Source organism: Miniopterus natalensis, chromosome X (assembly GCF_054644295.1).
Source record: "Miniopterus natalensis isolate mMinNat1 chromosome X, mMinNat1.hap1, whole genome shotgun sequence".
NCBI lineage: Eukaryota > Metazoa > Chordata > Mammalia > Chiroptera > Miniopteridae > Miniopterus > Miniopterus natalensis.
The window spans coordinates 16,704,960-16,727,480 of NC_142103.1; the positions used below are offsets into that span (position 1 = coordinate 16,704,960).

Here is a 22,521-nt window from a genome sequence, read left to right on the forward strand (position 1 = left end):
TTTCAGGCCCACCTGCCTTTTGCTGTCATCGGCAGCACAGAAGAACTGAAGATAGGGAACAAGATGATGAAGGCCCGACAGTACCCTTGGGGCACGGTGCAGGGTGAGTGAGTCTCCAGGAGACGGAGAAGGGAGCCCCTTCTGTCTGTCTCTTTGCCTGTCCCCAACCACCGGGTGACCAGTCCCTGACTTGTCCCCAGTCTCTACTCTTTCAGCTTGGGCCTCAAACAGACGCAGGAGTTGCCAGCAGGCAAATTCTGGCTCTTGGATTCTCTGCCATGAGTAGGCTCTCTGTCTCCAATGGAGAAAGCATTCCTAAAACCAAAACAAATGTGCCTGGTGCAAGGTGGGAAGGAGTGTGTAAGAGAGCATGTGTACTTGCTCGAGTGCACCAGGAGACAGACAACAATGTCCAAATCAGTGTTCATAGTAGTGAGTAATTAGAAACAACTCAGATATCTATTAAAAATAAATTGGATGGCCCTGGCCTGTATGGCTTAGTTGGTTGGGCATTGTCCCTTGCACCGAAAGGCTGCTGGTTTGAATCCCCGTCAGGGCACTTGCCTGGGTTTTGGGCTCGATCCCAGTAGGGGGCGTGCAGGAGGCAGCCATTCAATGTTTCACTTTTATGTCCATGTTTCTCTCCCTCTCCCTTCCTCTCTAAAATTCAATAAAAATAATATATTGGGTGAATTGCGAAATGTTCATATAACGGGATATTATACTGCAGCGAAAAGGAATGGATTATAGTTACATCTACATGAATGCATCTCAGAAACATTGAGCTAAATAAGTCCTAGAAGAATACATGTTGTATGATTCCATTTACATGAATTTCAATAGAACTAAACAAGATATATATCTTTAGGAATTCATATGTAAGTGGTAAAATTATAAAAAAAACCAAAGAAATGAATGATAAACCCAAAAGTCGGGTTAAGTGTGGTGGGGAAGGAGGGGCATGAGTTCAGGAAGGGCCTTAAAGGGAGCTTCTAAGGTGCTGGTCATATTTCACTGGGGCCGTGGATATATTGGTATTCTTTTTTTTTTTGTTAATGATGGAGAATACTCTCTTTTTTATGTTTTTATTGATTTCAGAGAGAGGAAGGGAGAGGGGGAGAGAGATAGAAACATCAATGATAAGAGAGTCATTGATCCGCTACCTCCTGCACGCCCCCTACTGGGGATGGAGCCCGCAACCTGGGCATGTGCCCTGACCGGGAATCAAACCGTGACCTCCAGGTCCATAGGTCGATACTCAATCACTGAGCCACGCCTGCCAGGCATTTTTCCTCTGCTTTAGATAACCTGGATTGGAATCCTAACCCTACAATTAACTAGCTACATAACCTTGCCTAACCTCATTGAGACCTTGAAAAAACTATTCCCTCACCTGATAAATTCCGATTCTTCCTTCAAGAGTCCTCTTAGCGGTTGCCTCTCTGGTGAAGCCTTCACTCTCCCATGAGTTCTTAGGCTCCCTCTTCTGGGCTTCCACTGCACCTTAGCTATATGCCATTATTTTCACAATGTTTGCATTGTATTGTATTTGTCTATTTGCATCTGTTGTCCCACTAAACTGCCGAGGGCAAGATCCCGTGTCTTGTTTCTGAATTCCCAGTGCCTCATACAATTCTGGGAGCAGAGATTCCACAAATATTTATCGGGCAGGTGGCGAACATGCATGTGCCACTGTCCTACAAGTGGTGCTGGGCAAGCTTTCCTGTGCGTGTCTGATTGGCGAGTTGGGGTTGAGGTGCTACTAAATGTCTTCGTAGATTTTTTTATAGTATCGCAGTTTTCCATTGCTCTCATCATTGTCACTTTTCATCTGCCTTATCAGTAGAAAAGCAAATCAGGTGGCAAATTCGCAGGCTCTATATACAGATTGAAAGGCCATGGCGCTGCATGACATTTCGCTTCTCATTTTACTGTTTCTGCTTCTCCTGGCCTTCCTTTCAATACACTTTCTATCCCCCACCCCCTGCTATGCAGTTGAAAACGAGGCCCACTGTGACTTCGTGAAGCTGCGGGAGATGCTGATTCGGGTGAACATGGAGGACCTCCGGGAACAGACCCACAGCCGGCACTACGAGCTGTACCGCCGCTGTAAGCTGGAGGAGATGGGCTTCAAGGACACTGACCCCGACAGCAAACCCTTCAGGTATCTCTCATGCCAACTCAGCCCAGCCAACCCAGGGGGTGTGGAAGCTTTACCCTGGAGCATCCACGGGGGAGTGAGAGACAGGTGCTGAGACCAGGAGCATCAGGACTCAGTGATTTGCCAGTTTTACCTGCCAGCCCCTCTCTGCCTTCCCAGGGGAGGTGTGGCCAGGCAGGCTTGGCAAGCACTGGGCCACGGAGGAGGCCCAGAGGCCTAGCAAGGCCGATAGTCTCACTGCTATGAGTATGCACACACGGCAGCTGCAGCCAGCTCTACGAGAGGGGCCCTGAGCTGCGGCCTTTTTCCCCAGCTGCGGCCTTTTTCCCCAGTGGGCAGTTTGTGCCTGCTGCATGCCCCACTTTCTTCATCAGGTGTCCAGTGTGTTCTTTACCTTCCTGTGCATCATCAAAAGCAGACGGGATCAGGTAGCAGTCATTGTACATGCACTGGAGAACTTGAGGCTCTCCATTCACTGTCAAGTGCAGGTTTTGTTTTAACCACAGAATGTTAATAGTCATTGACATACTTCTTAAATCAGAATCTAAGATGCTTCCAGAGAAGAGGGATGTTTTTGAAAGCAGTTTACTCTGCTGATAGGAGCAATGTGCCAAGTATAAGTGCTTGATCTGTATGCACGATGTCTGACATAAGCCCCACATTTTATTTTTATTTTTTAAAATATGTTTATTGATTTCAGAGAGAGGAAGGGAGAGGGAGAGAGAGAGAAGCCTCGATGAGAGTCATTGATCTGCTGCCTCCTGCACACCCCTTACTGGAGATCAAGCCTGAAACCCGAGCATGTAGCCTGACCAGGAATTGAACTGTGACCTCCTGGTTCATGGGTTGATGCTCAACCACTAAGTCACACCGGCTGGGCTCATCAAGTGTTTATTGCAATCGTTTATTAATGTGGTCAGTTTCAGAGCCAGGACCTGGGAGCTGAGTAGAGTCGGAGGACCCAGAGTAAAAAGAGAAAAGATCCAGCTTCCGGTCCCAGTTCTACCTCTAACTAGCTGTGTGGTCTTGAGCAAGTCACCTCACCTCTCTGGGCTTGTTTCCTTACCTGTAAAATGAGAGTATAGAAGCAGCTGTTCTAAGTCACTCTCAGTTCTAAATATCACTCCAGTTCAGCTGCCGCATCACCCTCAAGCAGTCCTGTGATTCTGCTGTCACGCGCCAGGCCAGCTGCCCATAGTTTTGTGGTTCTGTTTTTGCGCCTCTCCCAAAATCGGGGACAGGAGGATGGGGGGACCCAGGGAGGATCATTGGGGCCAGTTTTCATCAAATAAGAGCCATTCCAAAGGCGAGGGAATTAACCTGACCATGTTCGCAGTTTACAGGAGACATATGAGGCCAAAAGGAATGAATTCCTAGGAGAGCTCCAGAAAAAAGAAGAGGAGATGAGACAGATGTTCGTCCAGAGAGTCAAAGAGAAAGAAGCTGAACTGAAAGAGGCAGAAAAAGAGGTAAATGGGAGCCTAGGTGTTAGGCAGGAAGGGAAAGGAGGCTGAGCTTAGGCATGGCAGGGGCTTCTGCCCTGAGAGCACAGCCAGCCAGAGCCTTGCAGCCTCCAGGAAGGAATCGGGCCCGGCGTCTGTCTGTAGCCCTGCCTTGGCTGGCACAGAGGGGGCTGCGAGAAGTGTGTGGCTTCTTAATCCCTCATTCCCCAAAGCCAGATGTTTTCTCATTCTGTGTTACTTGATTCTCCAGGGCAGGGGTGCAGAACGTCCGGCCTGCTAACCGTATATTGCCCGTGAAATCATTTGGTCTGGCCCTGCCAAGGCAACTACAGGCGGGGCTCAAAATTCAATAAATTTAGGAGCCTTTTTTCACAGCTAATTTTTAAGTTGATAATTTTATATGACCTACGAATGATATTGTAAATATCCAAATGGCCCTTAGCAGAAAAAAGGTTCCCCACCCCTGCTCTAGGGCAATGCTGTCCATACGCTAGCCACTAGCCACATGCGGCTATTTAAACATAAATACAGTTTAAAACTCACTTTCTCAGGGACATTTCAAATGCTCAGTCCTCATGTGACTAGTGGCTATCGCATTGCACAGCACAGATAGAGAACATTTCTATCTCCGCACAATTCTATTGGGCAGCACTGCTCAAGAGTCAAGACCTAATGTAGCCCCTTGAGGTCAGGTGCCAACTGATTCTTGGCTGTCCTGCCCCATCCCAGCTGCTCCCTGACGGCCACAGGGAAAGATGGTCCCAGGCAGTCCTTGGTACCTTGTTGAAACCTGAAGCAGTAACAGCTGGGGCATTCTCCTAGTCATTTGAACATTTCTGTTCCATTTCATGGTGGCATTAAAGAAACATCTGTGCAGCTCTAGCGAGTTCTTAAACTAAGGTTTGATGGTACCCTTGGGGTTCTCATTACTGAAGCCATGCCTAATAGAGTGCAGTTAGTCCCCTAACTGTTGTTGTGTGTCCCAGGTCCCCCTACCAATGCACCCAGTGCTGCCCGATTAAAGTGGCCTCAACTACAGTTTTGGTCACTTCAACAACTGCTTCACTTCTCTGGGTCTTGAAGCTGATGATGAAGGGAAGCACTTAATCACTTCCCAAGTCTCTTTCCCCATAATCTGCTGTGATTCTCTAGGGTTATCACCAAAGCCCAGGACAAGGGTGTTGATTTGATTTGATTTGATTTGATTTGATTTGATTTGATTTGATTTTATCTTATTTTATCTTATTTTTTCATTTTATTTTATTTTATTTTATTATTTTATTTTATTTTTGAATATGTTTTTATTGATTTCAGAGAGAGGAAGAAAGAGGGAGAGAGAGAGATATCAATGATGAGAGAATCATTGATCGGCTGCCTCCTGCCTGACCCCTGCTGGGGATCGAGGCCGCAACCCGGGCCTGTGCCCTGATCAGGAATTGAACCACAATCTCCTGGATCGTAGGTCGATGCTCATCCATGCTGGCCGGGCTGTGGTAACTCTTTTAAATGAAATGTTTGATTAAGCAGAACACACCATTCTGACCATATTCAGGAGCAGACACTTGGAGGTAAAATGGCAGGACAAGGGGACTATCCAGAACATGGTGCCCTTTGGTGCCACCATTGCTGTCGCGAGCAGAAATGTCTCCTAAGGTCCCAGGGTGCTTGCAGGGCTGCAACCCTGTCGGACCGTCCCCGGTCACCCTGGGCTCAGCTTAGCTGTGAGCTGCTGACGGGGGACTCTCCCCAAACGCCCTGTGCTTTCTTGCCAGCTGCACGAGAAGTTTGACCGTCTGAAGAAACTGCACCAGGACGAGAAGAAGAAGCTGGAGGACAAGAAGAAATCCCTGGATGACGAAGTGAACGCTTTCAAACAGAGAAAGACAGCGGCCGAGCTGCTCCAGTCCCAGGGCTCCCAGGCTGGCGGCTCTCAGACTCTGAAAAGGGACAAAGAGAAGAAAAAGTAAGTGTAGGGGGGGGCTCTGGGGTGGTGGCTTCTTTCTGCTCCTGCTCATCCCCTCAGGGTGGGGCCTGGGCGCCGAGGGGGCGAGGGATGGTGAGCAGAGGTGAGCTGCGGGCTGTTAGACCAGTTTGGGTACCCGTAACCGGTCTCGGTGTCCCCGCGGGATCTTCAGATTCCCTGAATTTGAGGAATTGAGAGTAGGCCCCAGAGGCCCAGCCTCTCTGTTTGGTTGCTTAGGAATGTCCTGCAGACTCAGGTAGGAGGAGAGGGAGGGAAAGAAGAAGAAAGGCAAAAGGAATGTGAGAGGGTAGAAAGAAGAAGGGAGGAAACAGTGAGCGCTGCAAAGTCATAAGGAAGTGAACAAAAAGGAGGGCAGGTGGAGGGCAGTGGGAGAGAGGGTCTTTGCAGAAGCCTTTCGCACGCTCTTTCTCCCCAAGAGGTCGGAGCTGATGGGGCTTCCAGGCCTGCTTGCGCATCCCATCCGGAGGTGTTCACCTCTCGGTGCCTGCAGGCCGGCCTCTGTCTGCCTCAGTTCTCCCTGGTTGCAGCCAGCAGAGTTTCATTGCTGCTGCTGAAGGCTGGAGCCCAGTTCTGATTTCTCACCCCTTTGCTGTCCATCCTGTTGACCGCTTAGTTGTTCCTGGCCTGAGGTACAACTAAAAACTTGGTGGGGAACCCTCAGATGCTGGTATACTCTGGATGCGCCATCCTCAGCCTGGGGAATGATTTGACAATCTATCTCCCTCCCCTGGTATTTGGTAAGGTGGGGGTAGTATGGGCTCCTGGTTACCGTGTGGGCCAATTATCCTGACCCAACCCATTCCTCATCCCAGAACCAGAGAAGAGAAAAGCATTTCTGACGGGACCTATTCATAGCAGGAAAAAACCCAGTGGTCCCTTGGGCTCAGAAGTCGTTTGTGCAATGTGACTCAGAAGCCCTCAGATGGAGTGTTAGGCAATGTCCTTATTAAAGGGGTCTGAGGATCTGAAAGATGTCCATGGTCGTTGCCCTCTATTCTTAGCCATGTGTGTTCCTGACTCAGCTATTGGATTTTTTAAAAAATATGGCTTTATTGACTTTTTTTTGAGAGAGAGAGAGGAAGGGAGAGGGAGACAGAGAGAGAAACATCGATGTGAGAGAGAAACATCGATCGGTTGCCTCTTGTAGGCGCCCCTACCGACCGGGGATAGAACCTGAAACCTGGGTACGTATCCTGACGGGGAACTGAACCTGTGACCTTTTGGTGTGCAGGACGACACTCCAACCAACTGAACCACACTGGCCAGGGCTCAACTATTGGATATTTGCCAGGAAGAAACATCTTCCTTTCCTCTGTGCCTGGCTCATCACTTAGGAATAAAATAGTGACTTTTGTACAGTATTAAAATATTTTATATTTGAAGGCACTCAGTTTTGCAATTCTATTATTCTTTATTCGTAAGTATAATTTGAACATTTTCATGTTAGTCTAAAGATTTTTGTTAGTGAACCATAACACTGTATGTCAAATTCACTGACTAACAAACTCTTTTTGGTATTACTTAATGGATAAAGTTCAACTGGCCAGATAAAAAGTCTCTTGGGAAACACTATATTAACCAATCTGTCGTAGTGTGTCAGTTGCGCCAGCAGGAATGGATTCCTATTTTTAAGATCAGAAAAGTCTAAATTTGTCTTCCAGCTCTAACCTGCTGCCTTCATAGCCCTGCGGTATTTGTTAACTCAATCCCTGGGGTAGTTTCACAGCCTGCTTGCAGGAATTAGAAGATCCATTTGTTCAGACCCACTGACAGACGCTAAACTATAAATATTCTCTATTCTGATGTTAGTGGAAGTTCCTCCCACACCAGGTTTTCTCCCAGTTGCCTCAAATTACTGGACCTCCCCCAACCCCAGACAGAAGACCCTCTTTACAGTCCTCAGAAAGATTTGGGGCTGGTGACGGTGCCCTTTTCTAATTCGAAATGGGTAAAAACCTTAGTGCCTGTGCCCCTCGTATTAGCAATAAGGGCCTGACCCAATAGACTGTCCTCTTTTCATACTTCCAGATGGGTAAGTGGCCCCAGGCCTGGGCTTCTTGCATAATCCCTTAAACAGTTAGCTGGCTTCTGAAAGACCCTTCATGAGGCCTATGTCACTCCGGTCCCATAGTGATGATGGCAGTGGTGGGGTATGAGGGTGCAAGTGGCAATGGTAACACTTCTTGAGAGATGGTGGTTGGATGTAATAGGGTCACATATTTAGAATTTCATTTGGCTTCCCTTAAGGAGGCTAAGGAATAGTACCCGTGTTGCAGGGCTCGCTCCCAGCCCACCCTCCCCACGTGCCCTCCTGCTCCTCCTAATCTCCTTTGACCTCTAACTCTTCATTGTTGGTGTGAACTCATAATATTTGGTTTCTCCTCAAGCTCACTCCACCTTCATCAGCTCTTACTGTTTTACAGTTAACTCTGCTGTTTGCTGCATGCTGCATGAAACCCAGGGTCCTGGTAAGCTTTATTAACTCTAAATAGAACTGGCAGTGGCTCCTAGAACACATCTCCCCAGATCCCACCCCCACCAACACACATATCCGACCGTAAAAGAAGCTGCCTCATTGTCCCAGATGGTTTCCTTTTGTGACTTAGACTATTAAGAAAGAGTCTGGTGTGGTTTCAAGTGTACATGTGGAATGTTTGCCTGCCTGATTAAAAGTGGGATATTTTCAGACTTCTGCTAGAACAGCTGGGTAGCAAGGATGGATCAATATTTGAGGTTCCCTTTTGGCCTTTTTTTCTTTTTTTGTTAATCTCCCGAGGATATTTTTTCCACTGATTTTTTTAGAGAGAGTGGAAGGGAGGAGGAGAGACAGTGAGAGAGATACATTGATTTGTAGCCTCCTGTACACCCCTGACCGGGGCTGGGAAAGGAGCCTGCACCCAAGGTATGCCCTTGACCAGGAATCGAACCTGAGATCCTTCAGTCCGCAGGCTGACACTCTAACCACTGAGCCACACTGGCTAAAGCTTGGCCTTTTTTTTTTTTTTTTCCTTAAAGAGCCTTAATCATTGCTTTCCAAATTAACTAGACTGTAGTGAGGAGGGAAACCGTTGGGTTCAGCAGCCCTGTCCTGCATTTGTCACAGTGGCATTGTCCTCCAGGTTTGGGAATGTTCCAAGCTAACAGAAACTGGCTTCTCTGTTTCCCTCTGGTGGCTGTTTCTTATCCAGAGGGTTCAAGTTCTCAAATTTCTTTTGGCTATGTAACTCCCCCCCAAACCATAATGAAAGTGGAAGAAACTGAAGAGCTCTCAGATATTACAGAAAGTTCCTTACATTTAATTCTACAAGTACCAGTTTCATGAACACCTACCTTTGGTAAGATGGGTTCCTGAGCACTACATGTTGCATCTACGGAAGAGAATAAGCAGGCCCTGGCATCAAGTGATTTATAGGATGATTATAGCAATGATTAAGCACCTCCTGTCTGTTCTTCTAGACTCAGGTAGTAGATAGGGAGGGAACTTAAATATGTCTAATTTAACACAATTAAGCTTATTACTGTTTTTTAAACTTTACCATAGAAACTTTTAAACATGAACAAAAGAAGAGAGGGATAGCACAGTGCAGCCCCAGGTACCCACAACCCAGCCCCCACACAACTGTCAACACAGGGCCAATCCTGTTTCGTCTATTACTCCAAATCTGCTGGATTATTATAAAGCAAATGCCACATTATTTAATCTGCAAATATATTAGCATGTATCTTTAAGAGATAACGACTGTTTAAAACACACACACACACACACAAAGACCATAACCACAGTGCCACCATTATCATACCTACAAAATTAACAGTTCATTAACATAAAATTCCTAGTCAGTGTTCAGGATACCCCAGCTGTCTCATAAAGGCCTTTATATTTGGTTTGTTTGGATCAGGGAATATAAAACATTGAGAGGGCTGGCTTCTCCCCACTCACCAATATAGTTTATGATTTAAATGGTGAGTTGGCTGTTCATCACCAAACTGATTGCCGCAGCTATTGCCCTGGGGACTTCGGGCAGCTGGCAAAACATCCTATTTTCAAGCAAGTCCCAAAGAGGAAGTCCATAGAGGCTTCTGAAACATAAGGCCATGAAATTGGGCCAAAGGAAACAACCCTAAAAGAACAATGAAAAGATTTATTGTCTAGCTTAAAGGCAAGTCTTTAGAGCCCCTGCTAGTTGACTGGAATTAAACAGCAGGTTTCCATTCAGGAAGACTATCACTTCCCAGAGTGTCTGTCCTCTGCTGCGGTCCCAGTGCCTTGAAAAGTGTCTGACACCTGTAGAAGCTCAGTTCACATGTATCTTCTTTGTTCCCCCCTTTTCTTTTCCTTTTTTAAAATGTTTTTATTGACTTCAGAGAGAGGAAGGAAGACGGAGAGATAGAAACATCAATGATGTCATTGATGGGCTGCCTCCTGCATGCCCCCTATTGGGTATCGAGCCTGCAACCTGAGCATGTGCCCTGACCAAGAATCAAACTGTGACCTCTTGGATCATGGGTCGAAGCTCAACCGCTGAGCCATGCCAGCCGGTCTGTTGCCCCATTTTCAATGAGGAGAGTAGAAAAGATGTATTCTGGTCAGTTAGATTTCAGTTAATGAAACTGAATTAATACGGTTTGACACAACCTGGTTCAGATTTCCCTGAGTGAACCATTGTTAGTGGCCATTACTAAAATGAATTCTAGCAAAACTATAATTAACGCCTTACTTTATAAGTGAGAGGTAATTAGCAAACAGCGTGAACAGCCAACCTCAACCCAAGTAGGTTGTTTTTCCTGGCAGGCTTCTCCCCAGACCACAAAAGCAGTTCCAAAGCAAATAGGGCAGAGAGGCTTTGGCTCCCCGGGACCCGAAAGCAGCAAAGGCAGCCTGTCCGCTCCCCGAAGCCATCATTCATAGGGTGGATCGCAAAGGCCACCTCTCATTAAATAGAGTGCGGCTTACTGTTCCTCACTGTTCCTGAAATTGCTTGAGGCACTGCTTGTAGTTGTCTGAAACTGTAGGGAAATCATTCTTCTGTGACTTGTACACAGTTGTGTATATCTCAGTGGTTACTGACCCCTGACTCTTGGGGGGTGCACAGTATATGGAAGAGTGTACACGTATCAAAATATGTCAGCCTCCCTGTGAAGCCCAGAACATAGGCTAAGAGTGCTGTTTAGGTTTCCCTTCCCCTAGGAAGTAAACAAAGAATAATGTGAGGGAGGAGCATTCATATAAAACATTCTAATACTTTTCAAAGTGCTTTTCCCCATAATATTTCATTTTTGCCTTACAACAATCCTTTGAGGTAGGGAAAGAATAGTCTTCAGTTGACAAAATGAGTACATGGAGGAGCAGGGAATTTAAGAGACTTGACCAAGGATCACACAGTGAGTTAGTAGCAGAATGGAGCAAGAATGTAGAACTCCAAATTTTGGTATAAATTGCCATTCACATGTGCGTGCGTGCCTGTGTGTGTGTGTGTGTGTGTGTGTGTGTGTGTGTGTGTGGTGTGGAGGTGTATGGATGTATTCACTCTGAGGAAGTGACTGTACAAACATAGTCACATATGCACATGCTTTTAACTACCTCTTCCAAATATCTAATAGTCTTTTTCTTTTTTAAGTATGGTTTTGGGTGGGGGGTTTTTTGTTTCAAAGAGAGGAAGGGACAGGGAGAGAGAGATAAACATCAATGATGAGAGAGAGTCATTGATCTGCTGCCTCCTGCATGCACACCCCCTACTGGGGATCGAGCCTGCAACCCGGGCATGTGCCCCGACCAGGAATCGAACCGTGACCTCCTGGTTCATGGGTCGACGCTCAACCACTGAGCCATGCCGGCCAGGCCCCAAATATCTAATAGTCTTTAATGAGATAAATGTATCCTTCAGGTAAAAAAACAGGCTTAGATCCACAGCCAAGGCACTCTCAGGGACACTATGGTGTGATTAAACAGCCAAAGGTTTCAGGCTCTTATTCTGGCCGTGTCTTTTTCTTTGTGATCTGGGCAAGACAGTCGATCTCCCTGTGTTTCTCAGTCTCCTCATATGTCATATGGGGATGGATACTACTTGCCCTGTTTATGTCACAAGGATGAAGTTTAAATGAAAGAAGGGTCAAAGTGCTATGTGAATGCAAACCAGTAATGGGTTTCCACAGTTCAGGTTTTCAGGTAACTGGTCTGAAGCAGACACTTTTCAAACAGCTCTTGCCCCAGGGTGCCACTTAGCTGACTGGGTTTCCCAATGGGACAAGGCAGCCAACAGCTGAGGGCCTGGTGCTCTGTGCAGGGGCCCAAGAGCACCTGGAGATCTGCTGAAGGTATTCCCGCACAGGGTGTCTGGGTGGGGGCATCAGTCAGGACCTGGGAATTAATAAGAGAGAGAACATACTCTTGAGACTGTTGGGAATTATTTTGCCAGCTAATCCCATTACTGCTGCCACTCAGAGGTGTGTGTAGGTATATGAGCAAGAAAGCATGTTCAGGAGCCAATGCAAGATAGGACCTTAAGACCACCTAACGTAGCCGTATATTCTAATGTATCCATTAGTCATCACGACAAACAGTTTTCTTCTAACATTTTTTTGGTACATTAATCTATCCATCCATTAACCCAACTTCTCTTTTCATTTTCAGTTTGGGCTTCCTGTAGACACCCTTTTCCTGCACAACAGAGCTGGGCTTCCCTCTCTTTAATTATCCCTTAACACGACTGGGGGCACACAACCCGTGTCCTCTCCTCTCTTCCTGCCAGAGTATATAGAAAGAAGCCTGAGAGTCTAAGGATGGTGTCTGGCCCCTGGTCAAGAAGCCAGCAGTCATGTGGCTTAGATACGCATCGCGCTTCCCTCTCCCCCCCGCCCCTCCCAGTGCCCCCAGCCATCCACTCCCCATCTCCCATCTTTGCCCGAGTGTAACATGTTCAAGGGTCCCATCTGCTACTCTCCACCACGGGTTTCCCAGTTCAGAGTCTGACGGTTGCTCCCTTCCCCGAGGTATTTGCATCCACTGTGGCTGGGTAAGCACCAGTCCAGCAGGACCGTCCCCCTTAGTCCCTAGTCACTGGGCTTCCCTGAGCACCCACTACCTCCCAGCAGAACCCTAGTTCCTTCTCAGAGGGCTCCAGAAGGAGCTCCTTTGCTGCCTTTTCCTTATGGCCTCCCAGCTCAGCCCTTTCCAGTTTTGATTCGCTCAGAGTAACTGTACTCCAGCTGTGTTAAAAACCTAGAATAAGTTTATCTACACCAACCCCCCCGCCCCAGAAAACACGACTGCTGAAGAAAATAGCATAAATTTCCTCTCTCTCGAACTCTGGGTACCCCACAGATGCAGAAAGGGAAATAAACCTGAATATTATTACCTGCCTAGTGTCTTGAATGATAGGCTTAAGGAATTCTGAGGCGTGTCGGCATCTCCTATGTAATCTCCCTTAGGGCTCCACACCATCCCCAAAAGACAGGGCCAGTAGCGGCTATAATAACGCCATGTCACAAACTACCAAACTGAGTGGTCAAAGAATCAATGTTTTCAGTTTTGCTTTGATGAGTCTTCTTCCTGTCTCTCTGGTGAATGTGATGCTAAATTTTAATCTGCATTTTGCATGTTCCCTTCCCCCCAATAAGTAGAGGTGAGATTATCATCTGGAGAGAAGTGTTATTCTATTCCTTGAAAGGTCCCTAACTTTATCTCCAGTCTAAGGATTTGATGTTTTATAAATATTCCAGGCCCAATTCTGATAATGGGGGCCATCCCATAATGCCTTTGGGAAACCCTTTGAAGTAGGAGCGCCCCATTGTCAGGCACAGTGGCCTTCGGTGTTTGGCCAGCGAGAGAGTGAGAGCTGGAGGTGAGCTGGCAATTCTCTGTGGCTAACACGCCCTTTCTCTGCCCTTCCTTTGCAGTAACCCATGGCTGTGTACTGAATAGTATTCCCCGCTACAGCTGGACTGGACTCCATTTAGCCCTTTAAGCCAAGGTTCCTATTTTAACTGACAGCTTTCCTCCGGGTGCCAGGAAGCTGGGTCCCCTGTCCCTGCCATGTTCTTCCACTTCAAGCCCCACCTCTTTTGACTTCTGCCTCCCAGTCTCACTGGCACTGATCATGAACTTCTTTTTTATTTTTTGAGAGTTTTTTTGTTTTGTTTGTTTAGTTACTTTCTTTCGAAACAAGGCTATGCCAAATAATTCAGGCCTTTTTGAAGAGTTGAGAATGGGAAGAGGGTTTCTCTCTTCAATAATAGATAATAATGGGAAGGGAAAAGTAGAAAAAATGAAAAGCAAGTGAATGCACACTCTTTACCTTTTCTTGTTGGTAAAGCAATGGCGCAGTTTTGATGTGTATTGTTTGGTGAGTCGCTGATTTGTTGGTGGCCACAGGCAAGTATGAAGGGATTACTGCCAAAGCTTAAGCTACTTTCTTGAAAAATCCAAGTCTCATAGTAGAGCATTTTAGGAGACTATGCTTGGCAGTTTAAAAAGACAAAAAGAACTTGGATACTCAGCCAGTGGCTCAGAGAAATGCTAAGTTAGGGCTGTCAGGTCTTCTGGGGAAAGGTATCTTATTTGCAGCTTTGATGTTTCCAGTCCAGTTTCACAGCTGCTTCCCACAAATCCCAAACTTAAAATAACCAACTGGTCTCCATCCCCCCTGGGTAATTATTTGCATCACAAATATAGCCCCCTCATTTGCATTTGTTTACACATCAGTACTTAAGGCTCAAGGAGCTCTGAAAACTTCCCAAGTTTTAGAGCCACGCAGCCTGAGAGAACTTCAGAGACTAGGCAGGAATTTTGGATGAAGGGAGAAATTTTGGTTCGCAAGACAGACATGACCCACTTTTTTCTTAAGAGAAAACTGAGGCCTGGAGAAGTGAAGGGACTTGCCAGAGGTCCCTGTGCTGTTTTGTGGCAGAAGCCAGACCCAAACTCAGCGTCTTCTGACTCCCAATCCATTTCACAAAGGGCTTTAATCTGCTCACGATCCCGGAGACAGGGTCTTTTGATGCTCAGAGAAACTGAATAGTTAGTATTAGAGGGCCTTGGAGGTATTTTTCCCATAGAAAAATAGCCAAGGGTGGGTGGGTAGGGGCAGGCAAAGCAAAAGACTCCAGAGCAGCTGTGAACGGAGTGCTTCTGCGGACAGTAGGGGTCACCAGCACCTGTTAGCTGCTCAGCTTTCCTGGAAGTCTGGAATGGGGCCCAGGCATTCGTATGTTTAACAGGCACTCTAGACAAAGTTTGGTAAAAGAAAATCTAAACTGTGAGCGAGCATAAGGCCTTTAGAAAATCCACCAACACTATGAAAAGAATTAAAATAGTCATTTTATTGGGTAGTTTTCTTTCTTTTTTTATTTTATTACTTTTATTGGGGTGACATTTGCTAATGGTAGTTTTCTCACTGTGGACAGAAAGGTGGTTTTTTTTCTTTCCATGAAAAGGCTTTCTAATGAGTACAATCGTTGCTATTTTAAAAAAAAAATAACCTAACTACTCTGTTTACTTCTGGTGAAGCAAAACCAGTCATTAAAAATGGTCTGTGCTCTTATTTTTGCAGACTGGAATGGAATGGCTTTCCCAAAAAATCCCCACGTGCACACACACACACCTCATTTCTCTTAAGCCACAAAGTTCGCTGCAGTGCAGATCACTTTTGTTTTTGTTTCCTATTTTAATCATCCGGCGTTCCCATGTGGCTGTTAATATGAGCTTGTTTTTAATTAAAACAAGAAGCTATAAACCGGTGTGTGGTGTCCTTAAAGCCTTCTCAGCAGATTTCCCGGTGGCGACAGTCCGCCAGTGACCCTGTTTCTAACCTGTCTTCTGCAAGTGTAATCTGTCCTGCCTCACACTGCACCCTCCCCTGGCCCTGTCTTACTTTGAACGTCCTTCTTCTTTGGCTAATTTCATGTTTTCTTTCTCTTTCTCTCGCCCTCTCCAGCTTTTTTTAATCTTGTCTTCAGCAGCTGCACTAAATCTAAAGGAGAAGACTGCCATTAGAGAAGAGTTAGGGTTCCACATTGTCTCAAACCAGAAACCAACCAATCCCCTCGCCCCCAAAGTGTGCGTGCGCACACACACACACACACACACACACACACACACACCACACTCAGCAAGTGTTCATGTGTCCCTGTGTCCAGGCAAGAAGCTCTCTCCTGACTTACATGGTATTTTAAATGGAAGTGTCTTGTCCTAACCTAACAAGGCAGGAAAAGAACCGTCAGAGCTGGAGAGTGGACCAAGTGTAACCTCAGAGGGACAACTGCAGGACGACTCACCCAAGTGTAAGTGACTGGGGCAGAAGACCTCAGCCGTGGGTGTGGAAGTGCTGTTCACAAGTTTTCGTTTGGGTTTCTCATTTTTCCTTTTAAACATGAAACCTCCGGTTCGGTGGGCTGATGGTCTTCGGCCACTATTAAACATTTCTGAGCATGGAAGAGAAAGTCAAGCGACATTTGTATCTCCAGCACTCTCAGACCTGCAGACCCCCACCAAGGGGGAAATGGATCCGCTAACACTAGTGGAGAAAGTAAAGGTGGGAGGGGTTTTAAGCTTAGTGAGAGCAAAATTAATCCATTCAACCTTCCAGGGCTAGTTGGGGTTTTGAGAGAGGTTTCTGCTCAACCTGGGATCTGGCTGGAGAGCTTTGATGTTGACAAATCTGCCTTGAATTCGTTGGTTTAACTTGCATCAAAATACCATGTGAGTGTGCTCCTTCCCACATATCCCCATAACCATCGCCATCCCGCTGTCCAGTGTCTCTTGAGAGAGAGCCTCTTTGCATGTTTTCTGGAATCTGTGTGTGTGTTTTCCTTTCTCCTTTGTTCTTTTTGCTCAAAGGTGTGACCAGTCACTGCCCCTCTGGGGCTTTCATTCGCCAGGAGAAACATCCCAAAACCAGCACTGTTTAGCTTGATACCTTTCTAATGTCCATGTCAATTTTCAATAAAACTCAAAGAAATGCTCAGCGGCTGTGTGATCTGATCTTAAACCATTAGGTGATGCGGCCCATCACGGTTTGCTTTAGGAGTGGGTGTCTGCCTTACAAGTGGATGATTTGAGGGGCTCAGGGAGGCACCCTCAGCCCATTTGCAAACTTCCTAGGTGGGCTGCTGTGCCCCCTCCTTCCTTCATCTGAGCTTGAAATTCCCACGGGGGTGGGATGGGGGTGGATGGGAATCCTCCACCTTTCCTCTATTGGCATGGATTTAACTGATCCGTTGAGCTCATTATCTAGGATAACAGATGGAGGAAGTGGAGTGCCAGATCCCACAAAACAAAGTCTGCTGGCCATCCAGTTGGGGTTTCCTTTCCTTCGCCAGATGCTGGGAGTAGCAGAGTGGTCCATATCCTCTTGGTACCCAGCCTGAAGGAAATGACACTGGCCTGCGTCTGCACAGCTTGCACACTAGGGGGCAGCCGAGTGAGACAACGATAGCCTGTGACGTCACTGAGTAGCCACAGACACCGAGGTGTGGAAAAATACAGGCTCTGCAGCAGGACAGCCTTGCTAGCCACCTGCGCTGTGGGCAAACTGTGTTTAAAACTTCCCTGTGAAAGAAGACTGTCAGGATGATTGTGAAGACTACATGAGCTCGTGTAAATTAAAGACCTGGATGTTCCATAAACGGTACCCTTTATTAAGAATGGAGTTTCCCCTTTGCTAGAAGTATCTTAGGTTCCTCTAATCCACTGTTTGTAAACTTCAGCACTACTGACATCTGAGGACAGATGATTCTTTGCTGTAGGGACCTGTGCTTTGTAGTATGTTTAACAGCATCTCTTCTCACTAGATGTTAGTAGTACCTCACCCCACACCCAGTTGTGACAACCAAAAAATGTCTCCTGGCAGTGCCAAGTGTCTCCTGGAGGGCAAAACAGCCCCCTGTTGAGAATCACTGCTCTAAGCCAGGGGTCAGCAAACTTTCTGTAAAAGGCCAGCTGGTAAATATTTTAGGCTTTGCAGGCCATGTGGTCTCTGCAACTATTCAACCGTTAATACAGCACAAAAGCAGTCATAGATAGTATGTATGTAAAAGGATGAGTGTGGTTGTGTGCCAATAAGACTTTGCTTACAGATGCTGAATTTTTTTTTTTTAAGAAGTTTATTGATTTTTAGAGGGAGAGGGGGAGAGAGAAATACCGATGTGAGAACACAACATTGATCAGCTGCCTCCTGCATGTGCCCTTGACCCGAAATCAACCAGCAACCTGGTGCACGGAATGGCGGCTCAACCACTGAGCCACACTGGCCATGGCTACGGACACTGCAATTTGACACTCGCATGCAAATTTCATTTCCACATGTCCTGAATTATTATTTTGATTCTTTCCAACCATTAAAAAGTGTAAAAAACATTCTTAGCATGACGGTCATACAAATACAGGCAGTAGGACCAGATCTGGCCTGCAGGCCATAGTTTGCTTGCCCCACCTCTAATGCATTTTAGTGCCTGTTGATGTATCATCAGACTAAAGGTGTTAGAAGCAACTGGCCGGTCAAAAGAAATCAGAAATGAAGACAAGTGGCTGAAGTTTTAATGTAAGTTGGGGGTGGGGAGTGGGTTTGACTAAAATTTGCACACAGCTCTGGGAGAGCATAGGTGGGAAGTAGGGGCCTGCTGTGTCGATGAGATCCTGCTCCTGGGTCACTGAGCAGGTGAGAATGCCAACTACTTCTAGGGAGAGGACTGGGCCTCTAATGCCCTCAAAAAGACCAAGCAACCAGGGCTCCTGTTTAAGCACTGAGGTTAAGCAGTGTCCTCTCCTGTCTGAAATGCCCCCACTTCAGGAGATTCACCCCTTACTGAAAGGACAGTTTTTGTGCAAGACCATTCTTTTAAAACATGGGTACCCCTTCAAAGAGTTGTGCATTTGAACATTAGTTTTGCCACCTACACCTACCTTCCATCGGTGTTCATCCAAGTCCACTACTTCTTAGCTTGTTTGGCTTGAGCTTTAGAAAGTCCCTGCTCTGGGCTCAATACCTATAACAAATTATATGTATGTTATATATAGGATTAGGAACAAACTCCTTACCTTGGTTTTGGGCTTAATCAAATTATTCTTTCATCAAATGGTAAGGGTATGTTTAACACCTCCTATGGGTTTGGCCCAGTGCCCTACGCTACGGGGGATACTTGGCATGAGATGTAGTTAGATGCTGCTTTTGAGGAACTTAGAGACTGGCCCCATCTTAACTAACTCAACTATATTTTCCAATACTTCCTAATACCCGGTCTCCTTCCAGTACACTCAGTCTCTGCACAGGCCTCTCCCTGCGTTACGCAAATGATTTGTTGACTTTGAACTATCCTCTACTGATTTAAATCCTGCCTTCGAGGCTCAGGCCCTACTTTCCCCTTGACCAGCCTTTCTTGGCCCCATCCACTATTCTGATCTCTTCCCTATTTCTGAATTTCTTAGTTGAACTTTTATAATCTGCATTCTCTTTCAGGGACTTCCCTCCTCAATAGATGTTAAGCTTCCTACGGGTAGGAACATCATTTATAGCTATTCAGAGGGCCCAGTACAGTGCTGGACACACAACAAAAAGTGATTAAGAGGTAGCTAGACTGAGATGCTTCACCAATGTAGGGAACTATTGCACTTTACTAGCATTTAATTTTGAAATTAAATTACAAGAATAGTGCAAAGTATACCCACATACTCTTGGCCTAGATTCACCACTTGATAGCATTTTGCACCATTTGCTTTATCATTTGTACCCGTTCTCTCTCTTGATAATACATAGATATATGTGTGCATATATATATATCTGGATAGATAGATGTACATATTTTTTCTGAACCATTTGAAGGTAATTTACATGTATCATGGCCCCTTACCCCTAAATATTCCAGTGGGTGTTTCCTACTAATGAGGATATTCTCTTACATAACCCCAGCCAGTGATCAACTTCAGTAAATTTAACATTGTTACACTACTTTAATCTATTGAATAATATGCTTTATAGCTTTTTTTTTTTTTTTTTTTTTTTGCTATATAGGATTTGGTCTAGGATCACCCATTGTGTCCCGTCTCTAGTTTCCTTTCATCTGCAACAGCCTTTCTTTGTCTTCTATGACATTGATATTTTTGAAGTCCCATTTAAATAATAGATTGTTCTCATTTGGGTCAACGTGTTGCCCAACTTCTCCACTATGTAATTACTGTTTTTTTCTCTTTTTTTGCTACTAACAAACAATCTGTGGGGAGAAGCTGTAAGTCCATACAAATATCCTACTCTTCATCAAAAGTTTCCCCCTAGATTTAGCATCTATTGATAATTCTTGCTTGAACCAATCTACAAAATGATGATTTTCCAACTCCAGCACTCCCTTCATATATAACAGTCGGCTCATGATATTCTATTGTAAGCAAAGGCCCTCCCTTTCCTCCATTATTTATCAACTTAGTATCATTGTTGACTTACGGTTTCATACTTTTTCAATGGTTCTTTACTGTCCTTAATAATTCTGGTGCTCAGATTACCAAGATTTGGCCAGTGGGAGCTCCTAGCTATTGCTTTTAATCCGTTAGTAAACACTCCTCAAGAGGATATTGTAGTGTGGACTATTTTGGTCAAGAACTTCTGGTGATCTAATTTCTGGGATAGTTTATAGGGGTGGTGCTTAACCAGCCTCCAAGTTTTCCTCCTTTGATCACTCACTGACTCCCCCCATAGGAAAGGGCGGGGAGAGAAGCTCAGATCTGTCAGTGTGTGAGAGTGTGTGTGTGTGTACTGTAGTGTAAAGACAGTGGCAGGAGTCTGTTTCAGAACAAAGATGGCAGAGGGGAGGAGGACGGATGACTACAGGAGGTTTTTTGGATTGTTTTAGGATTGCAATTGATGCCTTTATGTATCTATCTTCAACCATTTTTCAGACAATCTACTTCTGCTTAGGCGCAGGGGTGGGGAGCCTTTTTTCTGCCAAGGGCCATTTGGATATTTATAACTTCATTCGCAGGCCATACAAAATTATCAACTTAAAAATTAGCCTGCTATATTTGGTCAAACATTTAATTGAATTTGTTGAATTTTGAGTCCTGCCTGCAGTTGCCTTGGCAGGGCCAGACCAAATGATTTTGCGGGCCGTACATGGCCTGCCGGCCAGACCTTTCCCACCCCTGGCTTAGGGGGGTTTCAATTCCTGTTCACTGAGAAATCTGTGGCTTGTGAGAAGGGAATGGGCTGAGATAGGTTGGCTGAAGGATTTTTTGATCAGAAGGATTTGCGAAATAAAGCCATGGAAAATAATGCAAATTTTTTGTTTTGCTTTCTAGAGATGAAACTGTATATTCCATAGTGGAAGTTTCAAATGGAGTCCAGTTTTGGCTGTTCCAAAATAAATGGCCTCTAACATCAGTTTCATTGCCTTTCATTTTGTAATCCAAGTTCAAAAGTCAGATTGCAATTATTTGTTCCTAAATGATGAACAAGTTTTCATCCAAGCTGAGAAGATGTAGCTTTTATTTTCTCAAATCTTTTTCTAGGAAAGACGTGTATTGATGGCAATGCTGTTGATGAAGGTTGGCAGCTTAGGCTGAAATTAATCTAACGGTAAAATAACAAATCATCTTAAAATGTACTCCAAGAGAATGAATTTCACAAGATTGGGACAGTGGGAAGAGCCTCCACTCATTCAGTCAGTCATTTAACTCAAGAAATATCTATGGAGTGCCCACAGTAGCCAGGCATAGTTGCTAAAAGCAAGACAGGTGAGTTCCTTGTTCTCATGGAGCTGACACTGGGCAGGGGGCAAACTTTTAAAAAGATTTCAAAAGGTGATATATGCTGTGAAGAAATTAAAAAGCAACAACAGGGCAATGCAATGGCAAATGGCTGGAGAAGCACTGGATGAGGAGCCAAGTGACCCAGATTATGATCTCAGCTTTGCTACAGTATCTACAGTCTTCAACAAATCATTTCACCTCTCCAGCCTTAATTTTTTTCACTCATACAACAATGACTTGAATTTATGATCTTTAAGCTTCCTACTCATTGTTTTGATTTCATGGTTCAAAGAACACCATTATTTCAATCAACATGAATTCCTACCATAGAGTCAAAGACAAAACACTCACTAGGAAATGGGCAAGATGGACATGGAAATAAATCATTATGAAACAGTGTGAAAAGTGATGTTCTGCTTTTCTCAGTTCAATATGCCCCTACACATGTGTCATATAATGAAATATATGTAATTAAAAAGTTAGACAGGGGTGCCCAGCCTGCGTGGCTCAGTGCTTCAGCACCAGCCTACGGACCCGGAGGTCAGCATTCAATTCCTGGTCAGGGCACATGCCTGGGTTGCAGGCTCCATCCCCGGTGGGGGGAGTGCAGGAGGCAGCTGATTGGTGATTTTCTCTCATCATTGATGTTTCTATCTCTCTCCCCCTCTCCATTCCTCTCTCTGAAATCAATAAAAAATATATATAAAAAGTTAGGGCAATGGGTCAAAGCCACTTCCTCCAATGGTCCTGCTGCCAGTGGGACATTGAGTTTCATGCAGGGCTATTTCTCCTGCATAATTGTAATCAGTTCTAAGAGGACAGAGAAAACTCAGTTTCTTTTTCTTTCTTTTTTTTTTAAAAAATATATCTTTATTGATTTCAGAGAGAGGAAAGGAGAGGGGGAGAGAGAGAGAGAAACATCAATGATGAGCGAGTCATTGATCAAGCCCACAACCTGGGCATGTGCCCTGACCGGGAATCCAACCCCGATCGCCTGGATCCTAGGTCGACACTCAACCGCTGAGCCACGCCCGGCCGGGCATTTTTTCCTTTTTCTACTATACAGGGTGGGGCAAAAGTAGGTTTATACTTGTGAGTATGAGAAATACAGTTTATTCTTTTTTTTTTTAATCCTCACTAGAGGATACTTTTTCCATTGCTTTTCAGAGAGAGTGGAAGAGAG

The 22,521-nt window shown here is 45.4% G+C and overlaps 1 protein-coding gene across 6 annotated transcripts in view; it reads left to right on the top strand.

Annotated features, from left to right (window-relative positions):
* Positions 1–17,170, top strand: part of SEPTIN6 (septin 6) — a 61,784-nt gene extending 44,614 nt beyond the window's left edge. The window contains exons 6-11 of one of the 6 annotated variants that reach the window (XR_015716479.1): positions 7–103; positions 1,996–2,164; positions 3,498–3,630; positions 5,397–5,587; positions 6,840–8,076; positions 12,240–16,569. Coding sequence is in view for 5 of the 6 variants with exons in the window: in XM_016202693.2 (XP_016058179.1) it covers positions 7–103; positions 1,996–2,164; positions 3,498–3,630; positions 5,397–5,587; positions 6,840–6,942 (693 nt within the window). In the remaining variant the exon portion in view is untranslated. Of the gene's footprint in view, positions 1–6; positions 104–1,995; positions 2,165–3,497; positions 3,631–5,396; positions 5,588–6,839; positions 16,570–16,924 lie in introns of those variants that run through there. The other 5 variants (XM_016202693.2, XM_016202696.2, XM_016202695.2 and 2 more) reach the window with 5 other exon arrangements.
* The last annotated feature ends 5,351 nt before the right edge of the window (positions 17,171–22,521 follow it).